The sequence below is a fragment of the Chrysochloris asiatica genome, unplaced genomic scaffold (assembly GCF_000296735.1).
Source record: "Chrysochloris asiatica unplaced genomic scaffold, ChrAsi1.0 scaffold00312, whole genome shotgun sequence".
Classification (NCBI taxonomy): domain Eukaryota; kingdom Metazoa; phylum Chordata; class Mammalia; order Afrosoricida; family Chrysochloridae; genus Chrysochloris; species Chrysochloris asiatica.
The window spans coordinates 1,784,120-1,802,258 of NW_006408830.1; the positions used below are offsets into that span (position 1 = coordinate 1,784,120).

General features: G+C 54.0%; 1 protein-coding gene across 7 annotated transcripts in view; it reads left to right on the forward strand.

The window, feature by feature from the left end:
- The window catches only part of DNM2 (dynamin 2), a 94,511-nt gene that overhangs the window by 67,770 nt on the left and 8,602 nt on the right, over positions 1-18,139 (forward strand). For 2 of the 7 annotated variants that reach the window (XM_006875118.1, XM_006875114.1), the window contains exons 9-15: positions 580-647; positions 1,260-1,398; positions 3,606-3,692; positions 6,790-6,860; positions 9,742-9,793; positions 10,691-10,702; positions 14,191-14,304. In XM_006875118.1, coding sequence (XP_006875180.1) covers positions 580-647; positions 1,260-1,398; positions 3,606-3,692; positions 6,790-6,860; positions 9,742-9,793; positions 10,691-10,702; positions 14,191-14,304 — 543 coding nt within the window. Of the gene's footprint in view, positions 1-579; positions 648-1,259; positions 1,399-2,533; positions 2,673-3,605; positions 3,693-6,789; positions 6,861-9,741; positions 9,794-10,690; positions 10,703-14,190; positions 14,305-18,139 lie in introns of all 7 variants that reach the window. The other 5 variants (XM_006875115.1, XM_006875113.1, XM_006875116.1 and 2 more) reach the window with 3 other exon arrangements.

Genomic DNA, 18,139 nt, shown 5'->3' on the forward strand with positions numbered 1-18,139 from the left:
CAGCTGACACCACTAGCCTATCAGTGGTGGCTTGTGTGTTGTTCAATAGGTTTCAGCAGAGCGTTCAGACTCAGGCAGGCTAGGAAGAAAGACCTGGAGAACTTCTGAAAAATTAATCACCGAAAACCCTAGGGATCATAATGGTCTAATGAGCAATCAGTTAGGGTCAGGTGCAGGCCTGAGCGGCATAGCTTTGGGCTTGGTTGTGCATAAGGCGGCCATCACTTGATGGTAGCTAACAGCAGCAACAGCAGAATTGTATTTTAGTGTTTTAAACTTTATTGTGAATTGAGTGAAGGCTCACAGAACAGATCGTCAGTTTTACATTAAGTGCATCATCCGCTTTGTTTCATTACAGTGATTTCTTTGATCAAAGAAAGTTGGTTACACAGGGGGTGGGACAGAAGAGAAAATTAGTCACTTACTGGAGGTTGGACACATGCTAACTTGGGTGATGGGGAAGGCCATGGGAAGCTGGAGGTTACGGAAAACCACAGGGAGGAGTGCAAGAGGTAAAGTGAACAGAGGTCAGTACTGTTACCGTGTGTTTTTTTAAATCTGCATTCTGTTTGTTCTCAGATGGAGTTCGATGAGAAAGACTTAAGACGAGAGATCAGTTATGCCATTAAGAATATCCATGGAGTCAGGCAAGTTCTGCGCGGAGAGTAGCTGTCGCCCCTTCACCTCTGAGGTGTCGAACCTCAAACTAGACAGGCCCCCAAACCTCTGGGCACCCCACTTTTGAGGCCTTGAGGGAGCTGTTTTGTTGGGTAGTTTTCAGTAGCTGTGAGATTCCCCGGTGAGTCTCCTGAGACACTGGGATGCAGTCCTCTTGTGGATGGGTTACAGGCCTTGAGGCCAATCCCAGCCCTTGGCAGGGTTCCTGTCCAGTTGCTTGGCATGACTGTAGTACACACACACACTGTGAACTTACCCCGGGTGGGCAGATGGGAGGACAGAGCGGAATTGTCATTATGAGAGACCAGTTTTTATTCCCATCTCAGGTTCTCCCACAAGCCTCCTGGGTCTCCCTCTTAAGTTCGTCAGATGAGTCGCACCTGCCCAGTCGTGAACTGTCCTGGGGTCCTTGGGTCAGGTCACCCTGGGGGTTTCTGGGCAGTGGACGCAGGCTTCTGTCCCCCAGACCCGACCCGTCTTTTGCTCCGTCTCGGGGACCCTGCCAGTGCCTGTGGAATTGCTGACCGTGCTTTGTCTCTCTCTGACTTATTTCCCCCACCCCTGGGTACGGATGTGTTTAGGACTGGGCTCTTCACCCCGGACTTGGCATTCGAAGCCATTGTGAAAAAGCAGGTCGTCAAGCTGAAAGAGCCCTGTCTGAAATGTGTCGACCTGGTTATCCAGGAACTAATCAATACAGTTAGACAGTGTACCAGTAAGGTATTGGACCCTGCGCAGGGTGATTCCTGGCCTGGTGGCAACGGGCGCGCGGGGGTTTGGTATCAGGCTTCTAGTGCCGCATCATCCTTTGCTCACATTGCCTTGGTTTCCCAGATTATGGCCTCCGCCCAGAGGCTGGGGTGGGAGTTTGTCAGCCTGGGTCTATTTGGGCGGTGTCCGGCCTCCAGACTGGCCAGGTTTCTGGGGCAGGTCTCCCTGGGACCCTGATACCAAGCCTAGCATGTGTCTGGTAGAATTGGGATTTTGTTTGAGCTGCCGCTTTGCTGCCTTCCGGGATGCGGAGAGGGAGCCGCGTCCATTGCTGGAGGCCCCCTCCCTAAAACCTCCCTGTGCACTCAGGCTTGCCTGGAGCCGGCCACTTCTCTGTCCTCCAGACACGGAGAAAGGCCCCAACACCAGCTGTATAATGATGTTGGGCACACTGGCCCACAAAGCCAGCCTGGCTGCTTGGTAACCAGCTTCCTGGTGTCTGGCCCTGTCTCCTGAGGCTGTGACCTCACCTAACCCCTCAGTCACAAACTCATCTGTGCCAGTGGCCTCTTCACTTCCACTCAGCATCGTGCACTTGACTCCCTGAGGGGCCTGTGTCCCAAGGTAGCACGCTTTGGCCAAGCCGCTGAAGTGTTTCCCGGTGGGCGGTTTGTGCTGTGCGCCCATGAGGGGATGTCGGAGCTGTGGGTTGCCCCTCCAAGGCAGGAGGTTTCAGCTCCCTGTTGTAAGTCTGCAAAAGCCCACATTTGCTTCTTAAGCTTCTTCGATTGGAAAAGGGAGGTAAAGAGCAAAACAAAACCAAAAACAACAAAAAAAACCCTGTCAGCTGTGTTGGAAATGAGTCTGTTGTCATGAATTTGAATATTTAAGTTATCCATATTCCCTGGCAGAGGGATGAGACTACCCTACGGTTCTAGTGAAGCCCGTTCTGAGCCAGCCCCTACCCAGAGGCCTCTCTGATCGGAAGCAGCTTCTGGGGCAGATGCGGGCACAGGCTCCTCCATGCACGTGACTAACCTGCTGACTCTCGTTTCTTCTCTTTCCTGTGTGTCCCGTCCCATGTGTGTGGCCTGCACTGTCCTTGGGTGTCTATCTGCCTCGTCCCGCCCTCCGCATGACCCAGGACGGGGCTCTTCACCCCCGACATGGCCTTTGAAGCCATTGTGAAAAAACAGATTGTAAAACTCAAAGAGCCAAGTTTGAAGTGTGTTGATCTCGTGGTCTCAGAACTGACCACGGTCATTAAAAAGTGTTCTGAGAAGGTAACAGGTTTCGTTATTCTCACTCACGCACCTGTCCCCCATCTTCTCCCTTCCATTGTTGACTCTGAACCTGTGCATCTGGCAGATTCTGCCTCGGCTTGGACTCCTTTTTGTAGACTTTTGCCACATCTCAGCTTCGCATCAGCAGATGTGGTTGGGGGGAATTGCATCGCACCCACCTTCCACTTTGGCCATTTGGACTTCCAGTGGGGGTGGGGAGCCTCGCACATACTAAGCAGGTGGAGGTTACCATCAGCCTTTGAGCATTAGGGCCCATGAGAGGGGGCCAAGGCGATGGGATCTCCACCCGTCACCACCGCAGTGAGCAGGGTTGGCCCCAAGTCATTTTGACAGTCTGCTCAATTGTACCAACCTGTTAACTTAACCACAGCCACAGAAGGTATAATCCTCTTCTGCATTTGGTTACCTGGAGGGTGGTGTGGAAGCCAAAGGTAATGTGGTAAGGGGCTTCCGCCGGCCGAGGTAGATGACCCAGATGCTGCCACGCCATCCTAGGAAAGGTGCTGCACGCTCGATAGCTTGGCGAGGACCCTCACCCTGTCGACCCTGCAGCCTGAGTGCACTTGGTGCCCATGTCACCTAGTGCCAGGTGGGAAGGGGACGCCAGCTGTCTGCTCTGCCTCCTTTCCTCTTCTGATTCACCGACTCGACAAGCCTCTCTGTCCTCACGCGCATGCGCAGCACCCTCTCTCATGCTCACTTACCCAGGCCCACCGAGCCCTCCACAGCCCCGTTTTTGTCTCCCACTGAAGCAGCCGTGCGTGGGTGACAGGAGCGATGTGGGAGACACGGTGGGTCTGCTCATGTCTCTCACTGCCTGCTGCCCCCCTCACCCACCCCCTTAAATGTCCATGCACTGCTTCTGGGCCTAAAGCGTCCACCGATGCTGCCACTCTCTACCTCTTCCCCCAGCTCAGCTCCTACCCCCGGCTGCGAGAGGAAACGGAGCGGATTGTCACCACCTACATCCGGGAACGGGAGGGGAAAACCAAGGACCAGGTAATGAGCTGTCTGTTTTATTTTCCAGGTGTCATTTCTATGCAGGGAAATTTGCCTGTGAATTTTGACAGACGCCTTCTGTAATGTAATCTACTCCTCACTCTACACACAGAACCTTCACCCACCCGCAGACTCTCCCTCCTCATGCTCCACCCCTCACTCCCAGGTCTAGCCTCTCTTCTTTTTAACAATACATTTGCCATTTCCACCATTTTGACATGGCCAGCCTGGTCACACCAAGCCCTCTCTCCCCAGGTTGCCAGCATCGCCACTGTCCCTTTCCACATCAACTTTCCTCTTTCTCTCTTCGTTTCTCTCCCCACTCCCTCTTGACTTTCCTTTTCTTTTTTTAATTTACAGAAAAGTCCCCAATGGTTTGTCCTAATGAGAAAATAAATATATACATTGTTTCCTTTTCTGTACATGAAAGAAAAAAAAACATTCAGGCAAAAAAAGCAGAAAGCATTTTCCTTTTTTCTCTTTCTTTTTTCCATCCTTTAACTGCCTTCCCTGTCACCCAAGTTAGCACTTGTCTGCACTCTAGCCAGTGAGTTGTTCTCCCTTCCCTCCCACACCTGATAATCATCAAAGAAAGTTTTATTACAGAATAAAAACCTTTCCTTGACTTTATACAGTATCAGTCTCATACAACATCTGTCCCTTTGTGGGTGACTGATTTCCACTCAGCATAATGTCCCTGGATGCTCCACGTTGTATGGCGCGCTGCGGATCCATCGTTGCTCTTCAGTGTTGGGTGATATCCCCATTGTGTGTGTTCCAGAGTTTGTTAAACCCTTCTGCTGCTGACAGACATCTAGGCAGTCTCTGTTTGATCACTGTTGTGAATGCTGCTTTAGTTGTGTCCATTCATGGCCTGGCTCTGATTCCTTGAGGATATGTACCAAGTAGGAGGATTGCTGGGTCATAGGATCTTCCTATTTCCAACCTTCTAACAAAATACTGAGCCAGTTTTCCACAGCGGTTGCACCATTTTACAGTCCCACCAGCAGTGTGGGAAGGTCCCATAGTCTGTACGCTCTATCCAGCATTTATTGCGTTCTGGTTTTTTTGGACTTTGCTAGTAATGCTGGGGTGAGATAATGTCTTCTCATTGTCGTTTTGTTTGACATCTCTTTAGTTGGCTCCACAGCACTTAACAACAGCAACAACAAATGGCTAGTCGGAATCCTGTTGTGGCAAAAACAGGGTCAATTTGAACTGCAAGGTTGACGGTTCAAGCTCACCAGCCGCTCTTCAGAAACCTTACACAGACAGGGTCGCTTTGAGTTGAAACTGAGTCAACAGCACTTAACAACAGCATTAGCAACAACCATAGCTAGTCATCATGAGCGTTTCTTCATATCTGTTGGTTGTGTCCCCATAGTTTTCACCTTTTCCAGAATATTATGTGACTAGACCCCTTTTCTTGGATTGGAAAAGGAAGAGAAAAACACAGAACAAACCAGCAGGGCTAGAGACGATTGATCAGAGCTTGTTTGGAAAATTAAAGTTCTCCAACTAGAATGAACTTCTCCCACTCAGTGGGACGCCTTTGTGTCGGCCCCTGTTGTGTGCTGTGTGTGTGTGTGTGTGTGTGTGTGTGTGTCAGTGGTCTTGCTGAGTCATGTTCTGTGGTCCGGAGGGTTATACGTTTCCCTGCTGGAGGACTTTTTGCATTCTAAGATTTTTCTTGGGAAGACACAAAGCTGGAGAGCGGACCAGGTGCTCTGGGGCTCCACCTGCTTTGGAGATCAGGACCCCTATCACTGTTCTGCTGATCTCACCTGCCCTTACTTCCTGGAGTATTCAAAGCCAACTTTGGCTCCCACTTCACCATAGTGTCTAATTCCTGGTCACGGCACATCCGTGACCATCGTTCTGCCTTCAACTGCCCAATGTCTGGTCAGTCTCTGGTCTTCGTTGCTTCTCCTCAGTCTTTCTCTTGGTGTCTCTGCAGTTGTTGGTTTAAACCAGGATCTAAATGAGCCTGCACACATTTGATTGTTATGACTTTTAAATCTCTTAGCCAAGAATGGCTCCTTCTCTCCCTGCCTCACACAGAACAGAGGCTGTGCCGTGGGAGATGCTGGGCCCACAGGCTGGGTTTGGCCAGTCACTGCCTGTGCTTCTTAACCTCGTTATTTCAGTAGCCTGCAAGTGCATGAAAGGCTGCAGAGGTCCCGGGTCATTTTATTCTTTTGCAAGAATGATGCTGTGCGCCATAGCTCTGGTTGCCTCACTGTCCACACAGCCAGGCTGGACCCAGGGCCCCAGTGATGGAACACAGGCTTATCAAATCAGTGACCTGGCTCCCTTGGGCCTTGTCCAACAATCCTTCAAGGTTCAAATGTTCTGTCCAGTTTATCCTTGAGGAGGGTGAGACACACGGTGCTCAGCACATGGTACCCTCCTCCTAGGCTGCCTGGCCCGCCCGTTCTTAATGCCCACCAACCCAGCAAGCTGACTAGGCTGGTGGCTCCTAAAGACAAACCTCATCATGGGCCAAGAATGGAAAAGGCAAGAGAGGATAAGTTTTAGCAAGTACAGTGTACTGTTTGCCTGTTTCTGTCTGAAGTGATAGTATCGATTGTTTGTGTACTTGTGTGTCTGTGTATTTTAATGTCCTCACTTGGCTAGATTGAAAGTTGAAAGCTTCAGTCTTCAAACTATCTTTGCATTTTTAACAGAAGGCCGCTTCTGAAGACTGTGTTTTCTCAATGATGTAGCCCTCAGAAGTGAGGCCTTCTTATGGTCCCATCCCACCACTCAGAGCTGTATGGTCCGTGGCTGAGCCACAACTCCAGCGCAGGTGCTGGACCCCAGAGGCTGTGCTGTTCCCGTCTCACTGCCCTGTGCTCCTCTGTTTCCCCCATCTCACTTGCCTGTCTGTGGGGCCCTGGTATCCGGGAGTAGCCATGCCTCCTCCTCCTTTCAGGTCTATGCAGGGGTCTGTGTGATGGGGGCAACTGATGTGCTCCTGCCTGGATAACAGTGTGTTTTCCAGGCCCCCTTTTGCTAGTGGACGTGGGGAGTGCCCTGCTCGCTGGCCCTCCCTGCTCTGCTGGGTCTGGACTCACAGTCCCACTGCTTTCCTCAGATTCTACTGCTGATTGACATCGAGCAATCCTACATCAACACGAACCACGAGGACTTCATTGGATTTGCCAAGTACGTACACTTGTTGGGACAGCAGCTGGTGGGACATCTTAGTTGATCGTTTAAGAAGAGATGGCACAGTGGCAAAACACATTTGTGAGGTGTGTGATTGGCCCCACTGCTTGTCCTATGAGATTCCTCAGAACCTTTCCTTGCCCGATAGGCAGCTTCTCCCAGGCCCACCCACACAACAGGCTAACAGCTTCGGGGACCCTTCAACCTGCAAGGCTCTGTGACTTATAGTTGCAAAGTTTCAAACCACAATCTTCTATGGAAGCAGGCCTCCAGTTTGGGCAGAATGGAGATGTGTAGACGCTGGGTGGTTTCTAGGGTTTCCCCACTGGCTCCATTCCAGGGCCCGTCCCGCTCCACGCCCCACTCCCCCTGAGCTTGGATGTCATGTGGGTTAGTGATCCATTAGGTCTCTGCCTGCAGCGAACAGCCGATTGATTATCAGAGAACTTCTTTGTGTGTTTGGCAAATCCTGCTGGTGTGCCTTCTATGCCGTGCATGGGAGATCTCGCGGTCCAGACAGGAGGGGAGGCGGTCACGCGGGATGCTATTTGAAGGAGTCAGGAGGCCCCGAGGAAGTAGCACATCAGGATCCTCACAATCACCCAGCCCCTGCCTCCTTAGACACCTGGGTCCTTCCCTCAAAGTGAGGTCTCCTGCCCAGGGTCACGTACACAAGGCAGTCACGATGTGCTGTGGTCAGTGCTGGGTGAGGCCGAGGACGCCTCCGAGGACCAGGACCTGGGCTAAGTAGTTATCTGAGAAAACATGTGTTGGTGTTTTCCACAAAGTTGATGGGGCACCTGTTCTATTGACGGGACATGCAGTAGGTGAGTGGAGTGAAGACAGGAAGAAACACAGAGTTCTTCAAAGGGTGGAGATGTGGCCGGTGGTGGGCACGACCAGAGTCCAGATGGGCCAGAGCCCTGGACTTGACCTTCCAGATGGATGGCACCTCAGGTGGCTGCTCGAAGTCATAGGGAAGGCAGCCTCTCCATGCCTGTCCTCCCAGCAGCCGGGCATGTGGGCCTGAAAACGCCGGTTCCACTCTTGGCCTTGCTGTTGTTGTCCTCACCGTAACGTCTCTGCTTCTCACACTTCATCCACAGTTCCTTCTCACAATCTCTCCTGTTTTTCCTTTGACCACTCCACTCTTTCCTCTGGATTCCGGGGCCTTCCCAATGACCCCAGCTGTTACTATACTGAGCAGCTGGTGACCGGGTGGGTATTGTATTGCCTGCTGTGTGCCTTCTCCCTAGTGTGTGAAGTGGGGATGCCTGGACTGGGTGTGGGGCTCAGGGTACCAGGCTCTGCCCAGCCCAGCCACAAGCCTAGGCCCCCAGGTGCCTTTACAGAGGCCACGACAGTGCTGGGCCTCAGGACCTGGAATGTAACAAGCCAGATCTGGAAAGATGAGAGTCATTGAACAAATGGTCAAGAGGATGAGATCTGGAAAGGGGGGTGGTGAGAGGGGAGTGAAGAAGTAGTGTTTCAGCCGAGTGGTAACAGCCAGGTGACAGGTACGGTCTTGGGGACAGAGGGAAGAAAGGTCAAGAGGCTCCCAGGACCATGGGAAGGACAGCCAACCAAGGCAGGGTGGAACTGAGAGAGGTAGCAACTAGCCCCCGTGGCCAGGAGGGGCCTCTGGGCTCTCCTCCCTCTCCAGGGCAGTAGGAACTCCATGCTGGAGGCCACACAAGGGGGACAGACTCTCGTGGGCTGGCCTTTGAGGGAGCTGCCAAGAGTAGGAGCCAGGAGGGTTTGAGCAAGCAGCACTCGGCCATTGCTGTGGGTTTGTTTGTTTGTTTTTTTCATTGCTGTGTTGAATTACATTTTTTCTGCCTCCTCCAGACACTATTGATCAAGCGCCTTCATGCGCTCTGGTTTTCAGCTTCTTGCTGCCCTCTAAACACTGTAATTAAAAACGTTAGGAAGATCACTGGATACAATTCCACATCTATTCCTGACTGTCAAACCTTTAATAACCAAGGAGAAACCTAGTATGTGCTTTCCTGCCTTAAACCAGCAACCAGTTTAAGCTTTAAGGAAAACCACCAGGGTGTCAGTAAAAGGTGGCAACAAGATGTTTTCTTTGTTTTTAAAAGTTATAGCAAAGCAGCAAGATAAAAAAAGAAGATACGATGTATAAGTATCAGGAAATGTACATTATTTTTAGGTGATATGACTGCTTACCAGGAAGCACTAGAAACTTCCTTAGAACCAATCAGGGAATTGACTAGGTTCACCAACAGCTTTGTGGCAGCCAGAACCAGGAAGGGAATTTGATGGATAACAACGAGTAAAGGACCTTGTAGGTAGCACGCCCTGTCGGTCTGGATTGCTGCTGGATTTGCTCAGGAGCTGTCCAGTATCAGTGGTGCTTCCCTGGCAGTCATCCTGAGCCCAGGTGGCTCCCTTGCAGAGTCTGATCACCTTGGGCTTAAGAGTCCGAGTCCGAGCCTCCTCAGGCCTGGTGCTGGGTCAGAGATAGGAAGAGAACCAGATTAGACCCCCAGCCAGCGTGGTGCTTAGGTGACTTGGGGTCACCATTTGGCTCCCTGGGAATCCAGCTTCTTTTCCCATGTTCCCTCCTTGAGGTTCTAGGATTCTGGGCCTTCTGGAAATGAGGAGCTGGTACTTTTAGGAGTGGCTGGGGTCAGGGGTTGGGAGCCTCCGTTTAACCAGACACGTTTTCTCGTTGAATGTTTCTGAGCTTCTCCTTCCCTTTGGCAAGCCTTGTGTGCAGGAGGGCTGCTCTCAGCCTCTGTCTGTAGTTGGGCAGTGGGCCCCCTGTGGGAGGAAGCCCCCACCCTCCCCCTGGGCCATGCAGTCCCTTGCTCTCTTGCCTTATCCACATGAGCTGTCTCTGTTTTTGTTCCAGCGCCCAGCAGAGGAGCACACAGCTGAATAAGAAGAGAGCCATCCCCAATCAGGTAGCCCACCCTCCTCAGCCACCCTTCTCCCCGGGGATGGGGGGCACACTCAGGGATGCCTGCAATGCCTCTCCTAAGGCTGGCCCTGTATCACCAGGCCCCCCACTCTCTCGGTCTCTGGAGTTGGCTGACATTGGGCAGCTCTGGCTGGGCCATGGCAGATTTTATATGCGAGGGGGAGTAGAGTGGACAGTGTGATAATGACCCGAGGTCTCTGCTGCCAGTTGGGTTGACCAGCCACAGGGATGCTAACAATAGGCCACAGGTGGATGGGAGCTGGAGCTGCATTGCTAAGACAGTTCATGGAGGGGGTGGGAGGTGGGGGGGGAGGGTGACTGGAGCCCATGCGTGGAAAAACCCTGAGCCACGTGACAGGCCTTAAGAAACAGGAAAGGCTTCATAAATGTCGGTCGTAGGTACCTTCCCCAGCCCCAAGGAAATAGGTCATCTTTGCAATATCTCTGTCAACATCCCCTTCTCATCATTGGGCAGAGGTGGGGGGCTGGGGCTCTCCTGTTGATCTTGCACAATGATACACAGTTATACTGCCCGTTGGAAAACAAAGATGTAGTAGCCACTGCATGATTTCTTATATTTAATTTTTTTTGTTTTTTTTTTTTTGCGCTTGCCATAGGTAATTCATACGTTGTTGCTTTTTTGTTTCGGGAAATGATAATGAATTAAATATTAACACCATGAATTTAATTAATAGCATGTAATTTTTTTTTCTTTTGCTGTGTTTTTTTTTTTTTTTCCTCCCTCTGCTCTCCTCCTCTCCTGTGTTCCTGTGTTTGTGCTTTTCCTGCTTCTTCTCTGTCCCCTCATGTCCCCTCCATCTCTTGTCCTCGACCTGCTCTTCCTTGAATTACCCCCAACCCTAACTTTGTGTTTTCAAAGGGGGAGATCCTGGTAAGTACTCACTTAGTGTGGTAGCAAACGTTAGAGAATCTAGTAGCGCTGGAGACCCCGCCTACCCTGTAACATTCTCCTCTCCCTTCCAAACCCTCCCCACCCCTCCAAATAACAAATAACTAAAAATCAAGCTAACGAAAGCACTTGCCCTGCAGCAGTCCCCTGGGCTGGACTTAATTAGCTTGTCCTGAGTATAAGTTGACTTACATAGGCACTAACCTGAGACCACCTTTGACGGGGCCCACCCTCACTGATTCCTGGCCGCTTAACCTGGTTTCCTGTAGCTCAGGGATGGCAGATACTTGGCTCACACACCTTGCTCTATCCCCTTGTGTCCCAGCCCATGCTAGATTTGCTCAAAGAATGTGTGTTTTCCTCCGCCAACCCTCCTATCTCCAGGGCAGACATCACTCATTGATTAGAGCATACTTCTCTCCACAAACAGAATTCTCCTACTCTGTGCTCAGGGTGGACATGGCTCATTGACCCAAGCGCTCTGTCCCTTCTGCTTTTCTTCTGTCATTTGCCAGTGCCAGACATCACTAATCAATCCTGGCATTCTTTCCCTAACATGCCCCCAGTCCCCTGTTCTGTGGTAGATGTGACTTTCCACATGGTATCCTCACGTTCCTTTCTTATACTCATGACAGGTGTGACTAATAATCAACAAACTTTTTCCTGAATGCTGCTCCTTTCCTCCTGCCTTTGTGGCACTTAAGACAATATATGAGGGTGGTGTTTCACTGCACCCTCTCTTTTCCTTTGCCTGTGGCAGGCATCATTAATCAATCCCATTCGTACTGACCAGTCAGTCCATGTGGCTACACAGATGAGTTGTATTTGCCATCCCTGCCGTAGATATCCCCTCCTCCTGTGTGTGGAGCCCCCTGTTGGGCCTGGTGTGGAACGTGAGGAAGGTGTGAGTCTCAGCAGTCACTCACCGTTAGAGGATCCACCTTGCTTCATTTCCTGACAGTCTCCCACTGACAACCACTGAGGTGGTGGGTGGGCCCCACCTTGGCCCTCTGGCTTTGTCTTTTCAGTAGCTGAGCCGATTCTCTGTTAGACCTTACTGCCCCATCTCCTAGGAGGTTGAGAAAAGGCCAGAGTGAGAGTCTGGAGTTGGGAGACAAAAAGAGACCCTCTGGCGTGGTCTTCCCCAGGGGCCTGCTTCTCCCCCTCATTCTGAGGGTTTCCGTCATATTTCTGTTTCCATACCCATAGCCAGGCTCTGCCATGCATGTAGTCGTGGCCTCCAGGTCGTTTGGGAGTGGTTTCCATCCCTGGCCAGGCAGCTTGGAGCAGAACACTCACCAAGGGAGGAGCTAGACAGGTCTCCTTGGGGACCCATTATGACTGTACCCATCATTGCCTGCCCCCCACCCTCACCCCCTCACCCTACCTCCCCGATGTGTGCTGCGTGCTGATGCCGTGTGCCTGGAGCGGGAACGCTGTCTGCTGCCTCTCCTGTCTGCCGCCACCCCCACCCCCACCCCCGCTTCTTTCTGCCCAGGCCCCTTGGGTGGCCCAGGTGATCACAGGCAGAGCTGGCCACTGTCCCTTTTTCTAGACTCACATGTTTGCTGCCCACAGCCAGCACCAACCCCACGTAGCCACTCATGCAGCTGGCCCGCAGTATGGCATGAGGGACAAGGAGGACCCGGGGGCTTCTGCCCAGGCTCCTACGGCCTTCTGTCCTGAGGTTTTGGTGTGTTGTACCTGCCATGGCCTGGGCAGTGCCCTGTGGAACAAACCCTGCCCCACAACAAGATCAGCGCCCGGTCCCCAACTCTGACTGGGAGTCCCCATGGGTAGAGGCAGCTTACCAGGGCCCTGAGGACAGCTTGGGGCATATGTGTCCCCTTGGTAGCCACCCACTATGCAGCGCCCTTGCCATGGCAACTTCTCTCCCCTGTTGTCAGTCAGTAGCTGAAAGGAAGTCTCTGAGGTGTGTTCCCTAAGCTCAGCCCTGGGGGACTGCCTTCCTGTCCTGAGTGGCAGCAGACTAGGGAAGCTGGTGGTCCTGGGCTCTACTCTAGGGCTCCACCCTGAGCCAGGGGCTTCCTTCTCAGTCCCAGGGCTCCTTCTCATTTCTGCCTGGCGCTGAATCTGAAGACCAGCTTTGCCAACCACCCCATTTTGTCCAAGATTGAGGGCTTTCCCCAGACAAAGGACTCCTAGTGGTCAAAGTGAGAATGCCCTGGGCACCCCATTGCCAACAGGGATGCCCGTTGAGTACCAGGTCATGGCCTGCCCCAGACAGGACGATGTCCTCATTGTCCCAGGGAGCCATTGCCTGATGGTGTTCCAAAGGCATCTCAGGCTGTCTCCAACCTGGGCAGGGACTTTGGTGTGGCTGGCGGTGACGGCCTGCACTTCAACCTTCTGGGGCTCAGAGCCCACGCTTAGCCATGAAGGAAAGGCCGACCGCTGTGGCTGGGGTGCCTGGTGAGGTCTTAATGGGCTCAGAGCAGGTCAGTGGGGGAAGGCGAAGCGCCTTTCCAGAGCCCTGGGGGTCCACAGCCTCTGCACCTTAGCCTGGTCTGTTGCTGCCGGGGACCCAAGTGGTCCTGCCCATGTCTCATGTGCTTCCTGCTGCCTGGGGTTCTCAGTCCAGAGTGTTGGGGGGCTCTGGCCCATGCTTGCTTCTGAGGTCTGCTCTTCCCTTCCTCCGCTCTGGGGCCCACCCCCAGTTAGGTGTCAGGTGAGTGCCTCGTGCAGGCCTGGATCTACTGCCCACTCAGCTGACGGCTGTGGACAGCCACGCTTCATCCGTGAACTCTTCCCAGCACAGCTTCCCAAAATGTCAGTCAGAGTAAAGGGGGCCTCGGGCTTGAAGTCAGTGGGGGTGTCTGGAGGTCCCCTCCTGGGTCCCTAGGGGAGGTCCCTGAGCATAAACGTTTGTCATCAAACCTCTGGGTCCAGGCCCCCCATACCGCCTCATACTCTGGAAAGAGCCTGTGCAGAGCCAGTCAGCAGGTCGGTCACAGTGCGGGCAGCAGGGTTCAGGGGTGCTTGCTCGGTGAACCCCCCAGCTCTGTAGTATGGGCAGGTCTAGACCATCACCCCCGCCCCCAAAGAGGGCTCGAGGGGCAGGACCCAGATAGCCTATGAGAACTACACCCACCAGACCAAGTGGAATGCCTACTGTGTCATCTGACACATGACCTGGACTCTTCCTGCTCTGGGCCACCTTGCACCCTGACCACACATCAGAGGAGCGCAATGAGGTCTAGAGAGGGGCGGGCCCCCAGCTGCCCCTAGGCTGTCAGCCTGTAAGAACTCAGGTGGGCTCTGGGTACCCCCTCCCCTTGGTTTCACAGGAAGTGCTTGGGGCAAGGTGGACTTGGGCTTCCTGGCTTTGGGCTGGACTTCAGACTGGAAGTGTCTCTGCCTTGGTCCTAAGCTTCCCTCCTTGCTGTGGGAGAGGGCGGGCTGTGAGCAGTAGGGTCCTCTCCTGTGCTGAGCCCCCTCCTCCTCTTCAGGTGATCCGTAAGGGCTGGCTGACCATCAACAACATCAGCCTGATGAAGGGCGGCTCCAAGGAGTACTGGTTTGTGCTGACTGCTGAGTCGCTGTCCTGGTACAAGGATGAGGAGGTGAGTGGCTGGCTGGCAGGGCTGTTCAGCTGTGAGCAGGCACTCAGGCACACTCGGTGGGCATGCCCCACATGCACTCCCTTTGGAGGCACCACTCAGCATTACTGTGTCCTCTTCAGCATCACCAGTAGGGTCATGTCACCAGCTCCTCATGCCCCCATGGGTTGGGCCTGACAGCATGTCAGCTTGCCAGAGGAGGCAATGGAGACCGGCAGGGCTAGACCGATGTTGGCCTTCCAGGCCACAGCGAGTACCCTCATTTTTACAAGAGGGCACAGCCCTGGTCAGGGGCTCAGGCTCTGCTGCCAGGCTCTGCGAGCTGTATGACCTTCGCCTGGCCCCTGACCTCTCTGGCCTCAGTTTCCCCATGAATAAATGAGGTACAGTGACCCCTGCTGATTGTGAGATGCTTAGTTAGTTAGCCAGTGTCGGTGTCACGAACATTCTGCACTTGCGTGAACTTACTAGGAGTTGCTGGTTAAGTGATAGGCTGTTAGCTAAGTGGTTGGTGGATTTGAGTCCACTCAGAAGTGTCTTGAAAGGAAAGGCCACAGGTCTGAAAACTCCATTGGAAACCCTGTGGGGCACAGTTTTACTTGACACATGGGATCGCTTGGAGTCGGAACCAGCTCCATGGCCTCTAATTTTCAGGAGCTTCTGGAAAGTGCCAATGGCCTACCCATTCTCTCAGCTGTCTGGAGGCCAGTGCAGGAGCCGACTAAGGCATTGTGGCTGGCTGAGCGCAACACTGCCATGGTTATACTACACAGGGTGTTGATTGGAGTCTTGTAACAAAAGCTAAAATAAAGGTAAAGATGGAGGCTTGTTTCTCACCCCTATTACATGTGGAGGTCGTGGGCCAGAGCTTCTTGGGGTCTGTCCTGGTGGGTGACCAGAGCCCAGGCTCCACCCACTTCACAGGGTCCTTCCTTGAGGCCTGTGCACCCCACCAGTGCCCTCTAGGGTCTAAGCACCTGTCCCAGTCCACTCTGTAGTTAAGTGCCAGCCTGTCGGTTCTGACTCACAGTGACCCTGTGTAGGGTTTCTGAAAGCAGCAGGTGGGTTTGAACTGCCAACCTTGCGGTTACCAGTCCCAGTGCTTATCCTATAATGTTACAAGCCAGATTTTGTTAGAGCCCATTGAATTCTAACTTTGAGGCCACTGGACCAAGCCAGTTGGGGAAGTGCCTTCCGTTTGATGGGTGATGGGGCGCCTCACTTGTGGGGCGCTTGCCATAGTGGACGATACTTGTGGGCGTCTGTGAATGTGGGCTCCTTGACCTCAGCCCCAGTACTGGTCAGAGCCCACCACCTAGGCTGGCTGAGGTTCCTCTGATGAAGTGGGGGTGGAGCCCTCTGAGGAACTGTCCTGGGCTGTCGGGTCAGCAGAGCCACCACACAGTCATATCTGTGATGTCCACACAGACACTGTGCTGTCCAGGGTGTGGGCCGGGGCACCTTCCTGCTGTAGATGGGGACACTTCTGCGTATCAGAGCCTCCAGGCCAGGAGCATACTGGGCTTGGCAGCGCTGCAGCCGTTCTCAGTGGGGCGTCGTCAGGTCTTCCTCTGGGATGACGACCAGGAGCCCTGGGCGCCCTCAGAACCCATCGGGAGGCAGAGAGGGGGCAGGGAGGAAAGGGGCTCTGTGGCACAGACACAAAGCAGGCTCAGGTCTCAGGTCATGCCACCGTCTCCAGCAGGGCCTGCAGGCTCACACACATGGTGGCCACCCTGGGTACAGGCCACCCTTGGTGGAGAAGCCTCAGAGAGAGGCAGAATGTCAATATCCCTTTATTCAAAAAATAGGAGGTGGCAGGTACGGTGTGGGGGAGGGATGTCCAAAGGGCCCCTGTCCCCCCGCCCTCCGGGGCTCCCTTGGCCGCTGTTTCTTCCCAGGCCCCTATTTCACTCCAGACTCTTCCCTCTGAAGTTCCACCTGATGAGAGATGGGGTGCTGGGCAGCAACACTCACCTCCAGATCAGCCTTGTCATGGGGGAGGCAGCGAGTGTGGGGGCTGGGGAGGGCCTTCCCGAGGTGCTGCTTGCCTGAGCCCAGCCTAACCAATGTACAGACTACTGTACACATCAGAACCCCGAACAGGTAGTCTGAACACTGGGCTGGCGGGGCCGGCTGTCTGTCCCGGGGTTCCCCCCAGGCCACCTCCGCACTGACGAGTAGGCCCAGGAGCCACCGCTGCTCTCGGAACAATGCGCCGGCTCTTCTGACGTGGCCAGTCTGGGGCCAGCACACATCTGGAGAAAGTTAGGAGTTTTCAGGAAATCATAGGGAGGGGGCTGGGAGGCAGCCAGGGGTGGGTGGGATGGAGCATAAGGGTCCATGGCCTCTGTGCAGGGGAGGTCTCTTTGAGGGGGACCGTAATGGGGGCGGGAAGTATGCATTCTGTGTGTGTGTATGTGCCTGCCGGCGGCTACAAAGACAGCAGTTTGAAGCAGATTATAAGATAAACGCTTCCAGATGTGGCGTCTCGCTCGGGACCAGAATGAATTGTGACTCAGTCACTTGGCCCCCACCAGCCAACGTGAAGCTTCCTGCCTCCTGGCATGAGAGGGTGGGGGCTGCAGTGCTGCTCACCTTTCTGGAGCCCCCAGAACTCTTCATGGATGTATTCCCAGCCGTGCTTCACCACCTTCCCTCCCTTTGGGGTCTGCCTTCACCTCCGGAGCCCTGGCTATGTGTCAGGCACGTTGTGCTCATTTTCAGCTGGCAAGAGGAGGGGGCTCCTACTGTTTACAGTTGACAGATGAGGAATTGGGGTGCCGAGAGGGAGTGAGGTGCCCTAGGCAGGCAACCAGGGGCCAGTAGAGTGGTGTTCCGCCTTTCGCCTGTCTACAGTCCTAATGCTTCATGTCCGCGGAGGAGGTAGCCTGTGTGCCAAGGCCAGCTGCCCGACCCCTTCCTCCACTGTCCTGAGACACCAAGGTGGCCTCCCTCTCCTACCGTCCCTGCGACTGCTCTTGATTTCTGGGGTAGTAGCTGCATCTAGAGCTTCCCATTGGCTAGTGACAGGGCACATGAGGAGAAGTGGGCTGCTGCCTGGGGGACAGGTGTTGAGAGGCAGACCCAGAGGGCGGTGCCGAGCACCTCGTTTGGGGTCACATGGACTGGAGCTAGATGGCCCATGAGCACACTGGGGGTGAGGCAGTGGAGGGGGTGGGGTACTCCAGCTGATGAGTGAGCAACACAGAGGCTGTAGTGTCAACAAGGGTGACCGGGTGTTAGGAAGTCTGCTGTAGGTAACCTGGGTACCACCTGGCCCAGGCCAGGCCCACAGGTGGAGTCTGGGGCTCCCAGCTCTGGGACTTGTCTCCTGGCCAACACCCCATCCCCCACTTGGCCAGGGGCACGCCTTCTCTGAGCCTTTCCCAGCAGCACTTGGGACTGCTGGACTGGCACACAGTCAGCCAGCCCCCACAGGACAGAACGGCTATTAGGAGGTGGCACTTCTGTGACCCTGGGCATCAGCTCAGCAGGGTCTCAGCTTCAGCTGTGGTACTCTTCAATACCTGCCTGGCCCTGACTGGCTGCCTGGCCCACACAGTGCTGTCGTCTCCACATCTGTAGAGTGGGATCAGGCTTGTAAATTACCACCAGGGCCAATGTGAAGATGAAACAGACAGTAACTTTAGTAAGCACAGTCTGCAGGAGGGGCGGGGTGGGGGACGGTGACAGGGAGAATGAGGAGCGGATGCCTCTGCACAGAGACCTGAAGGGGATCAGGAGGCAGCTGTGTCAAGGCCCTGGGCGCAGCCTACCAGGATCAGGCTGGGCACAGTGAGTCGGTGGTGGCAGAGGCTCCAATCATGTGGGAAGT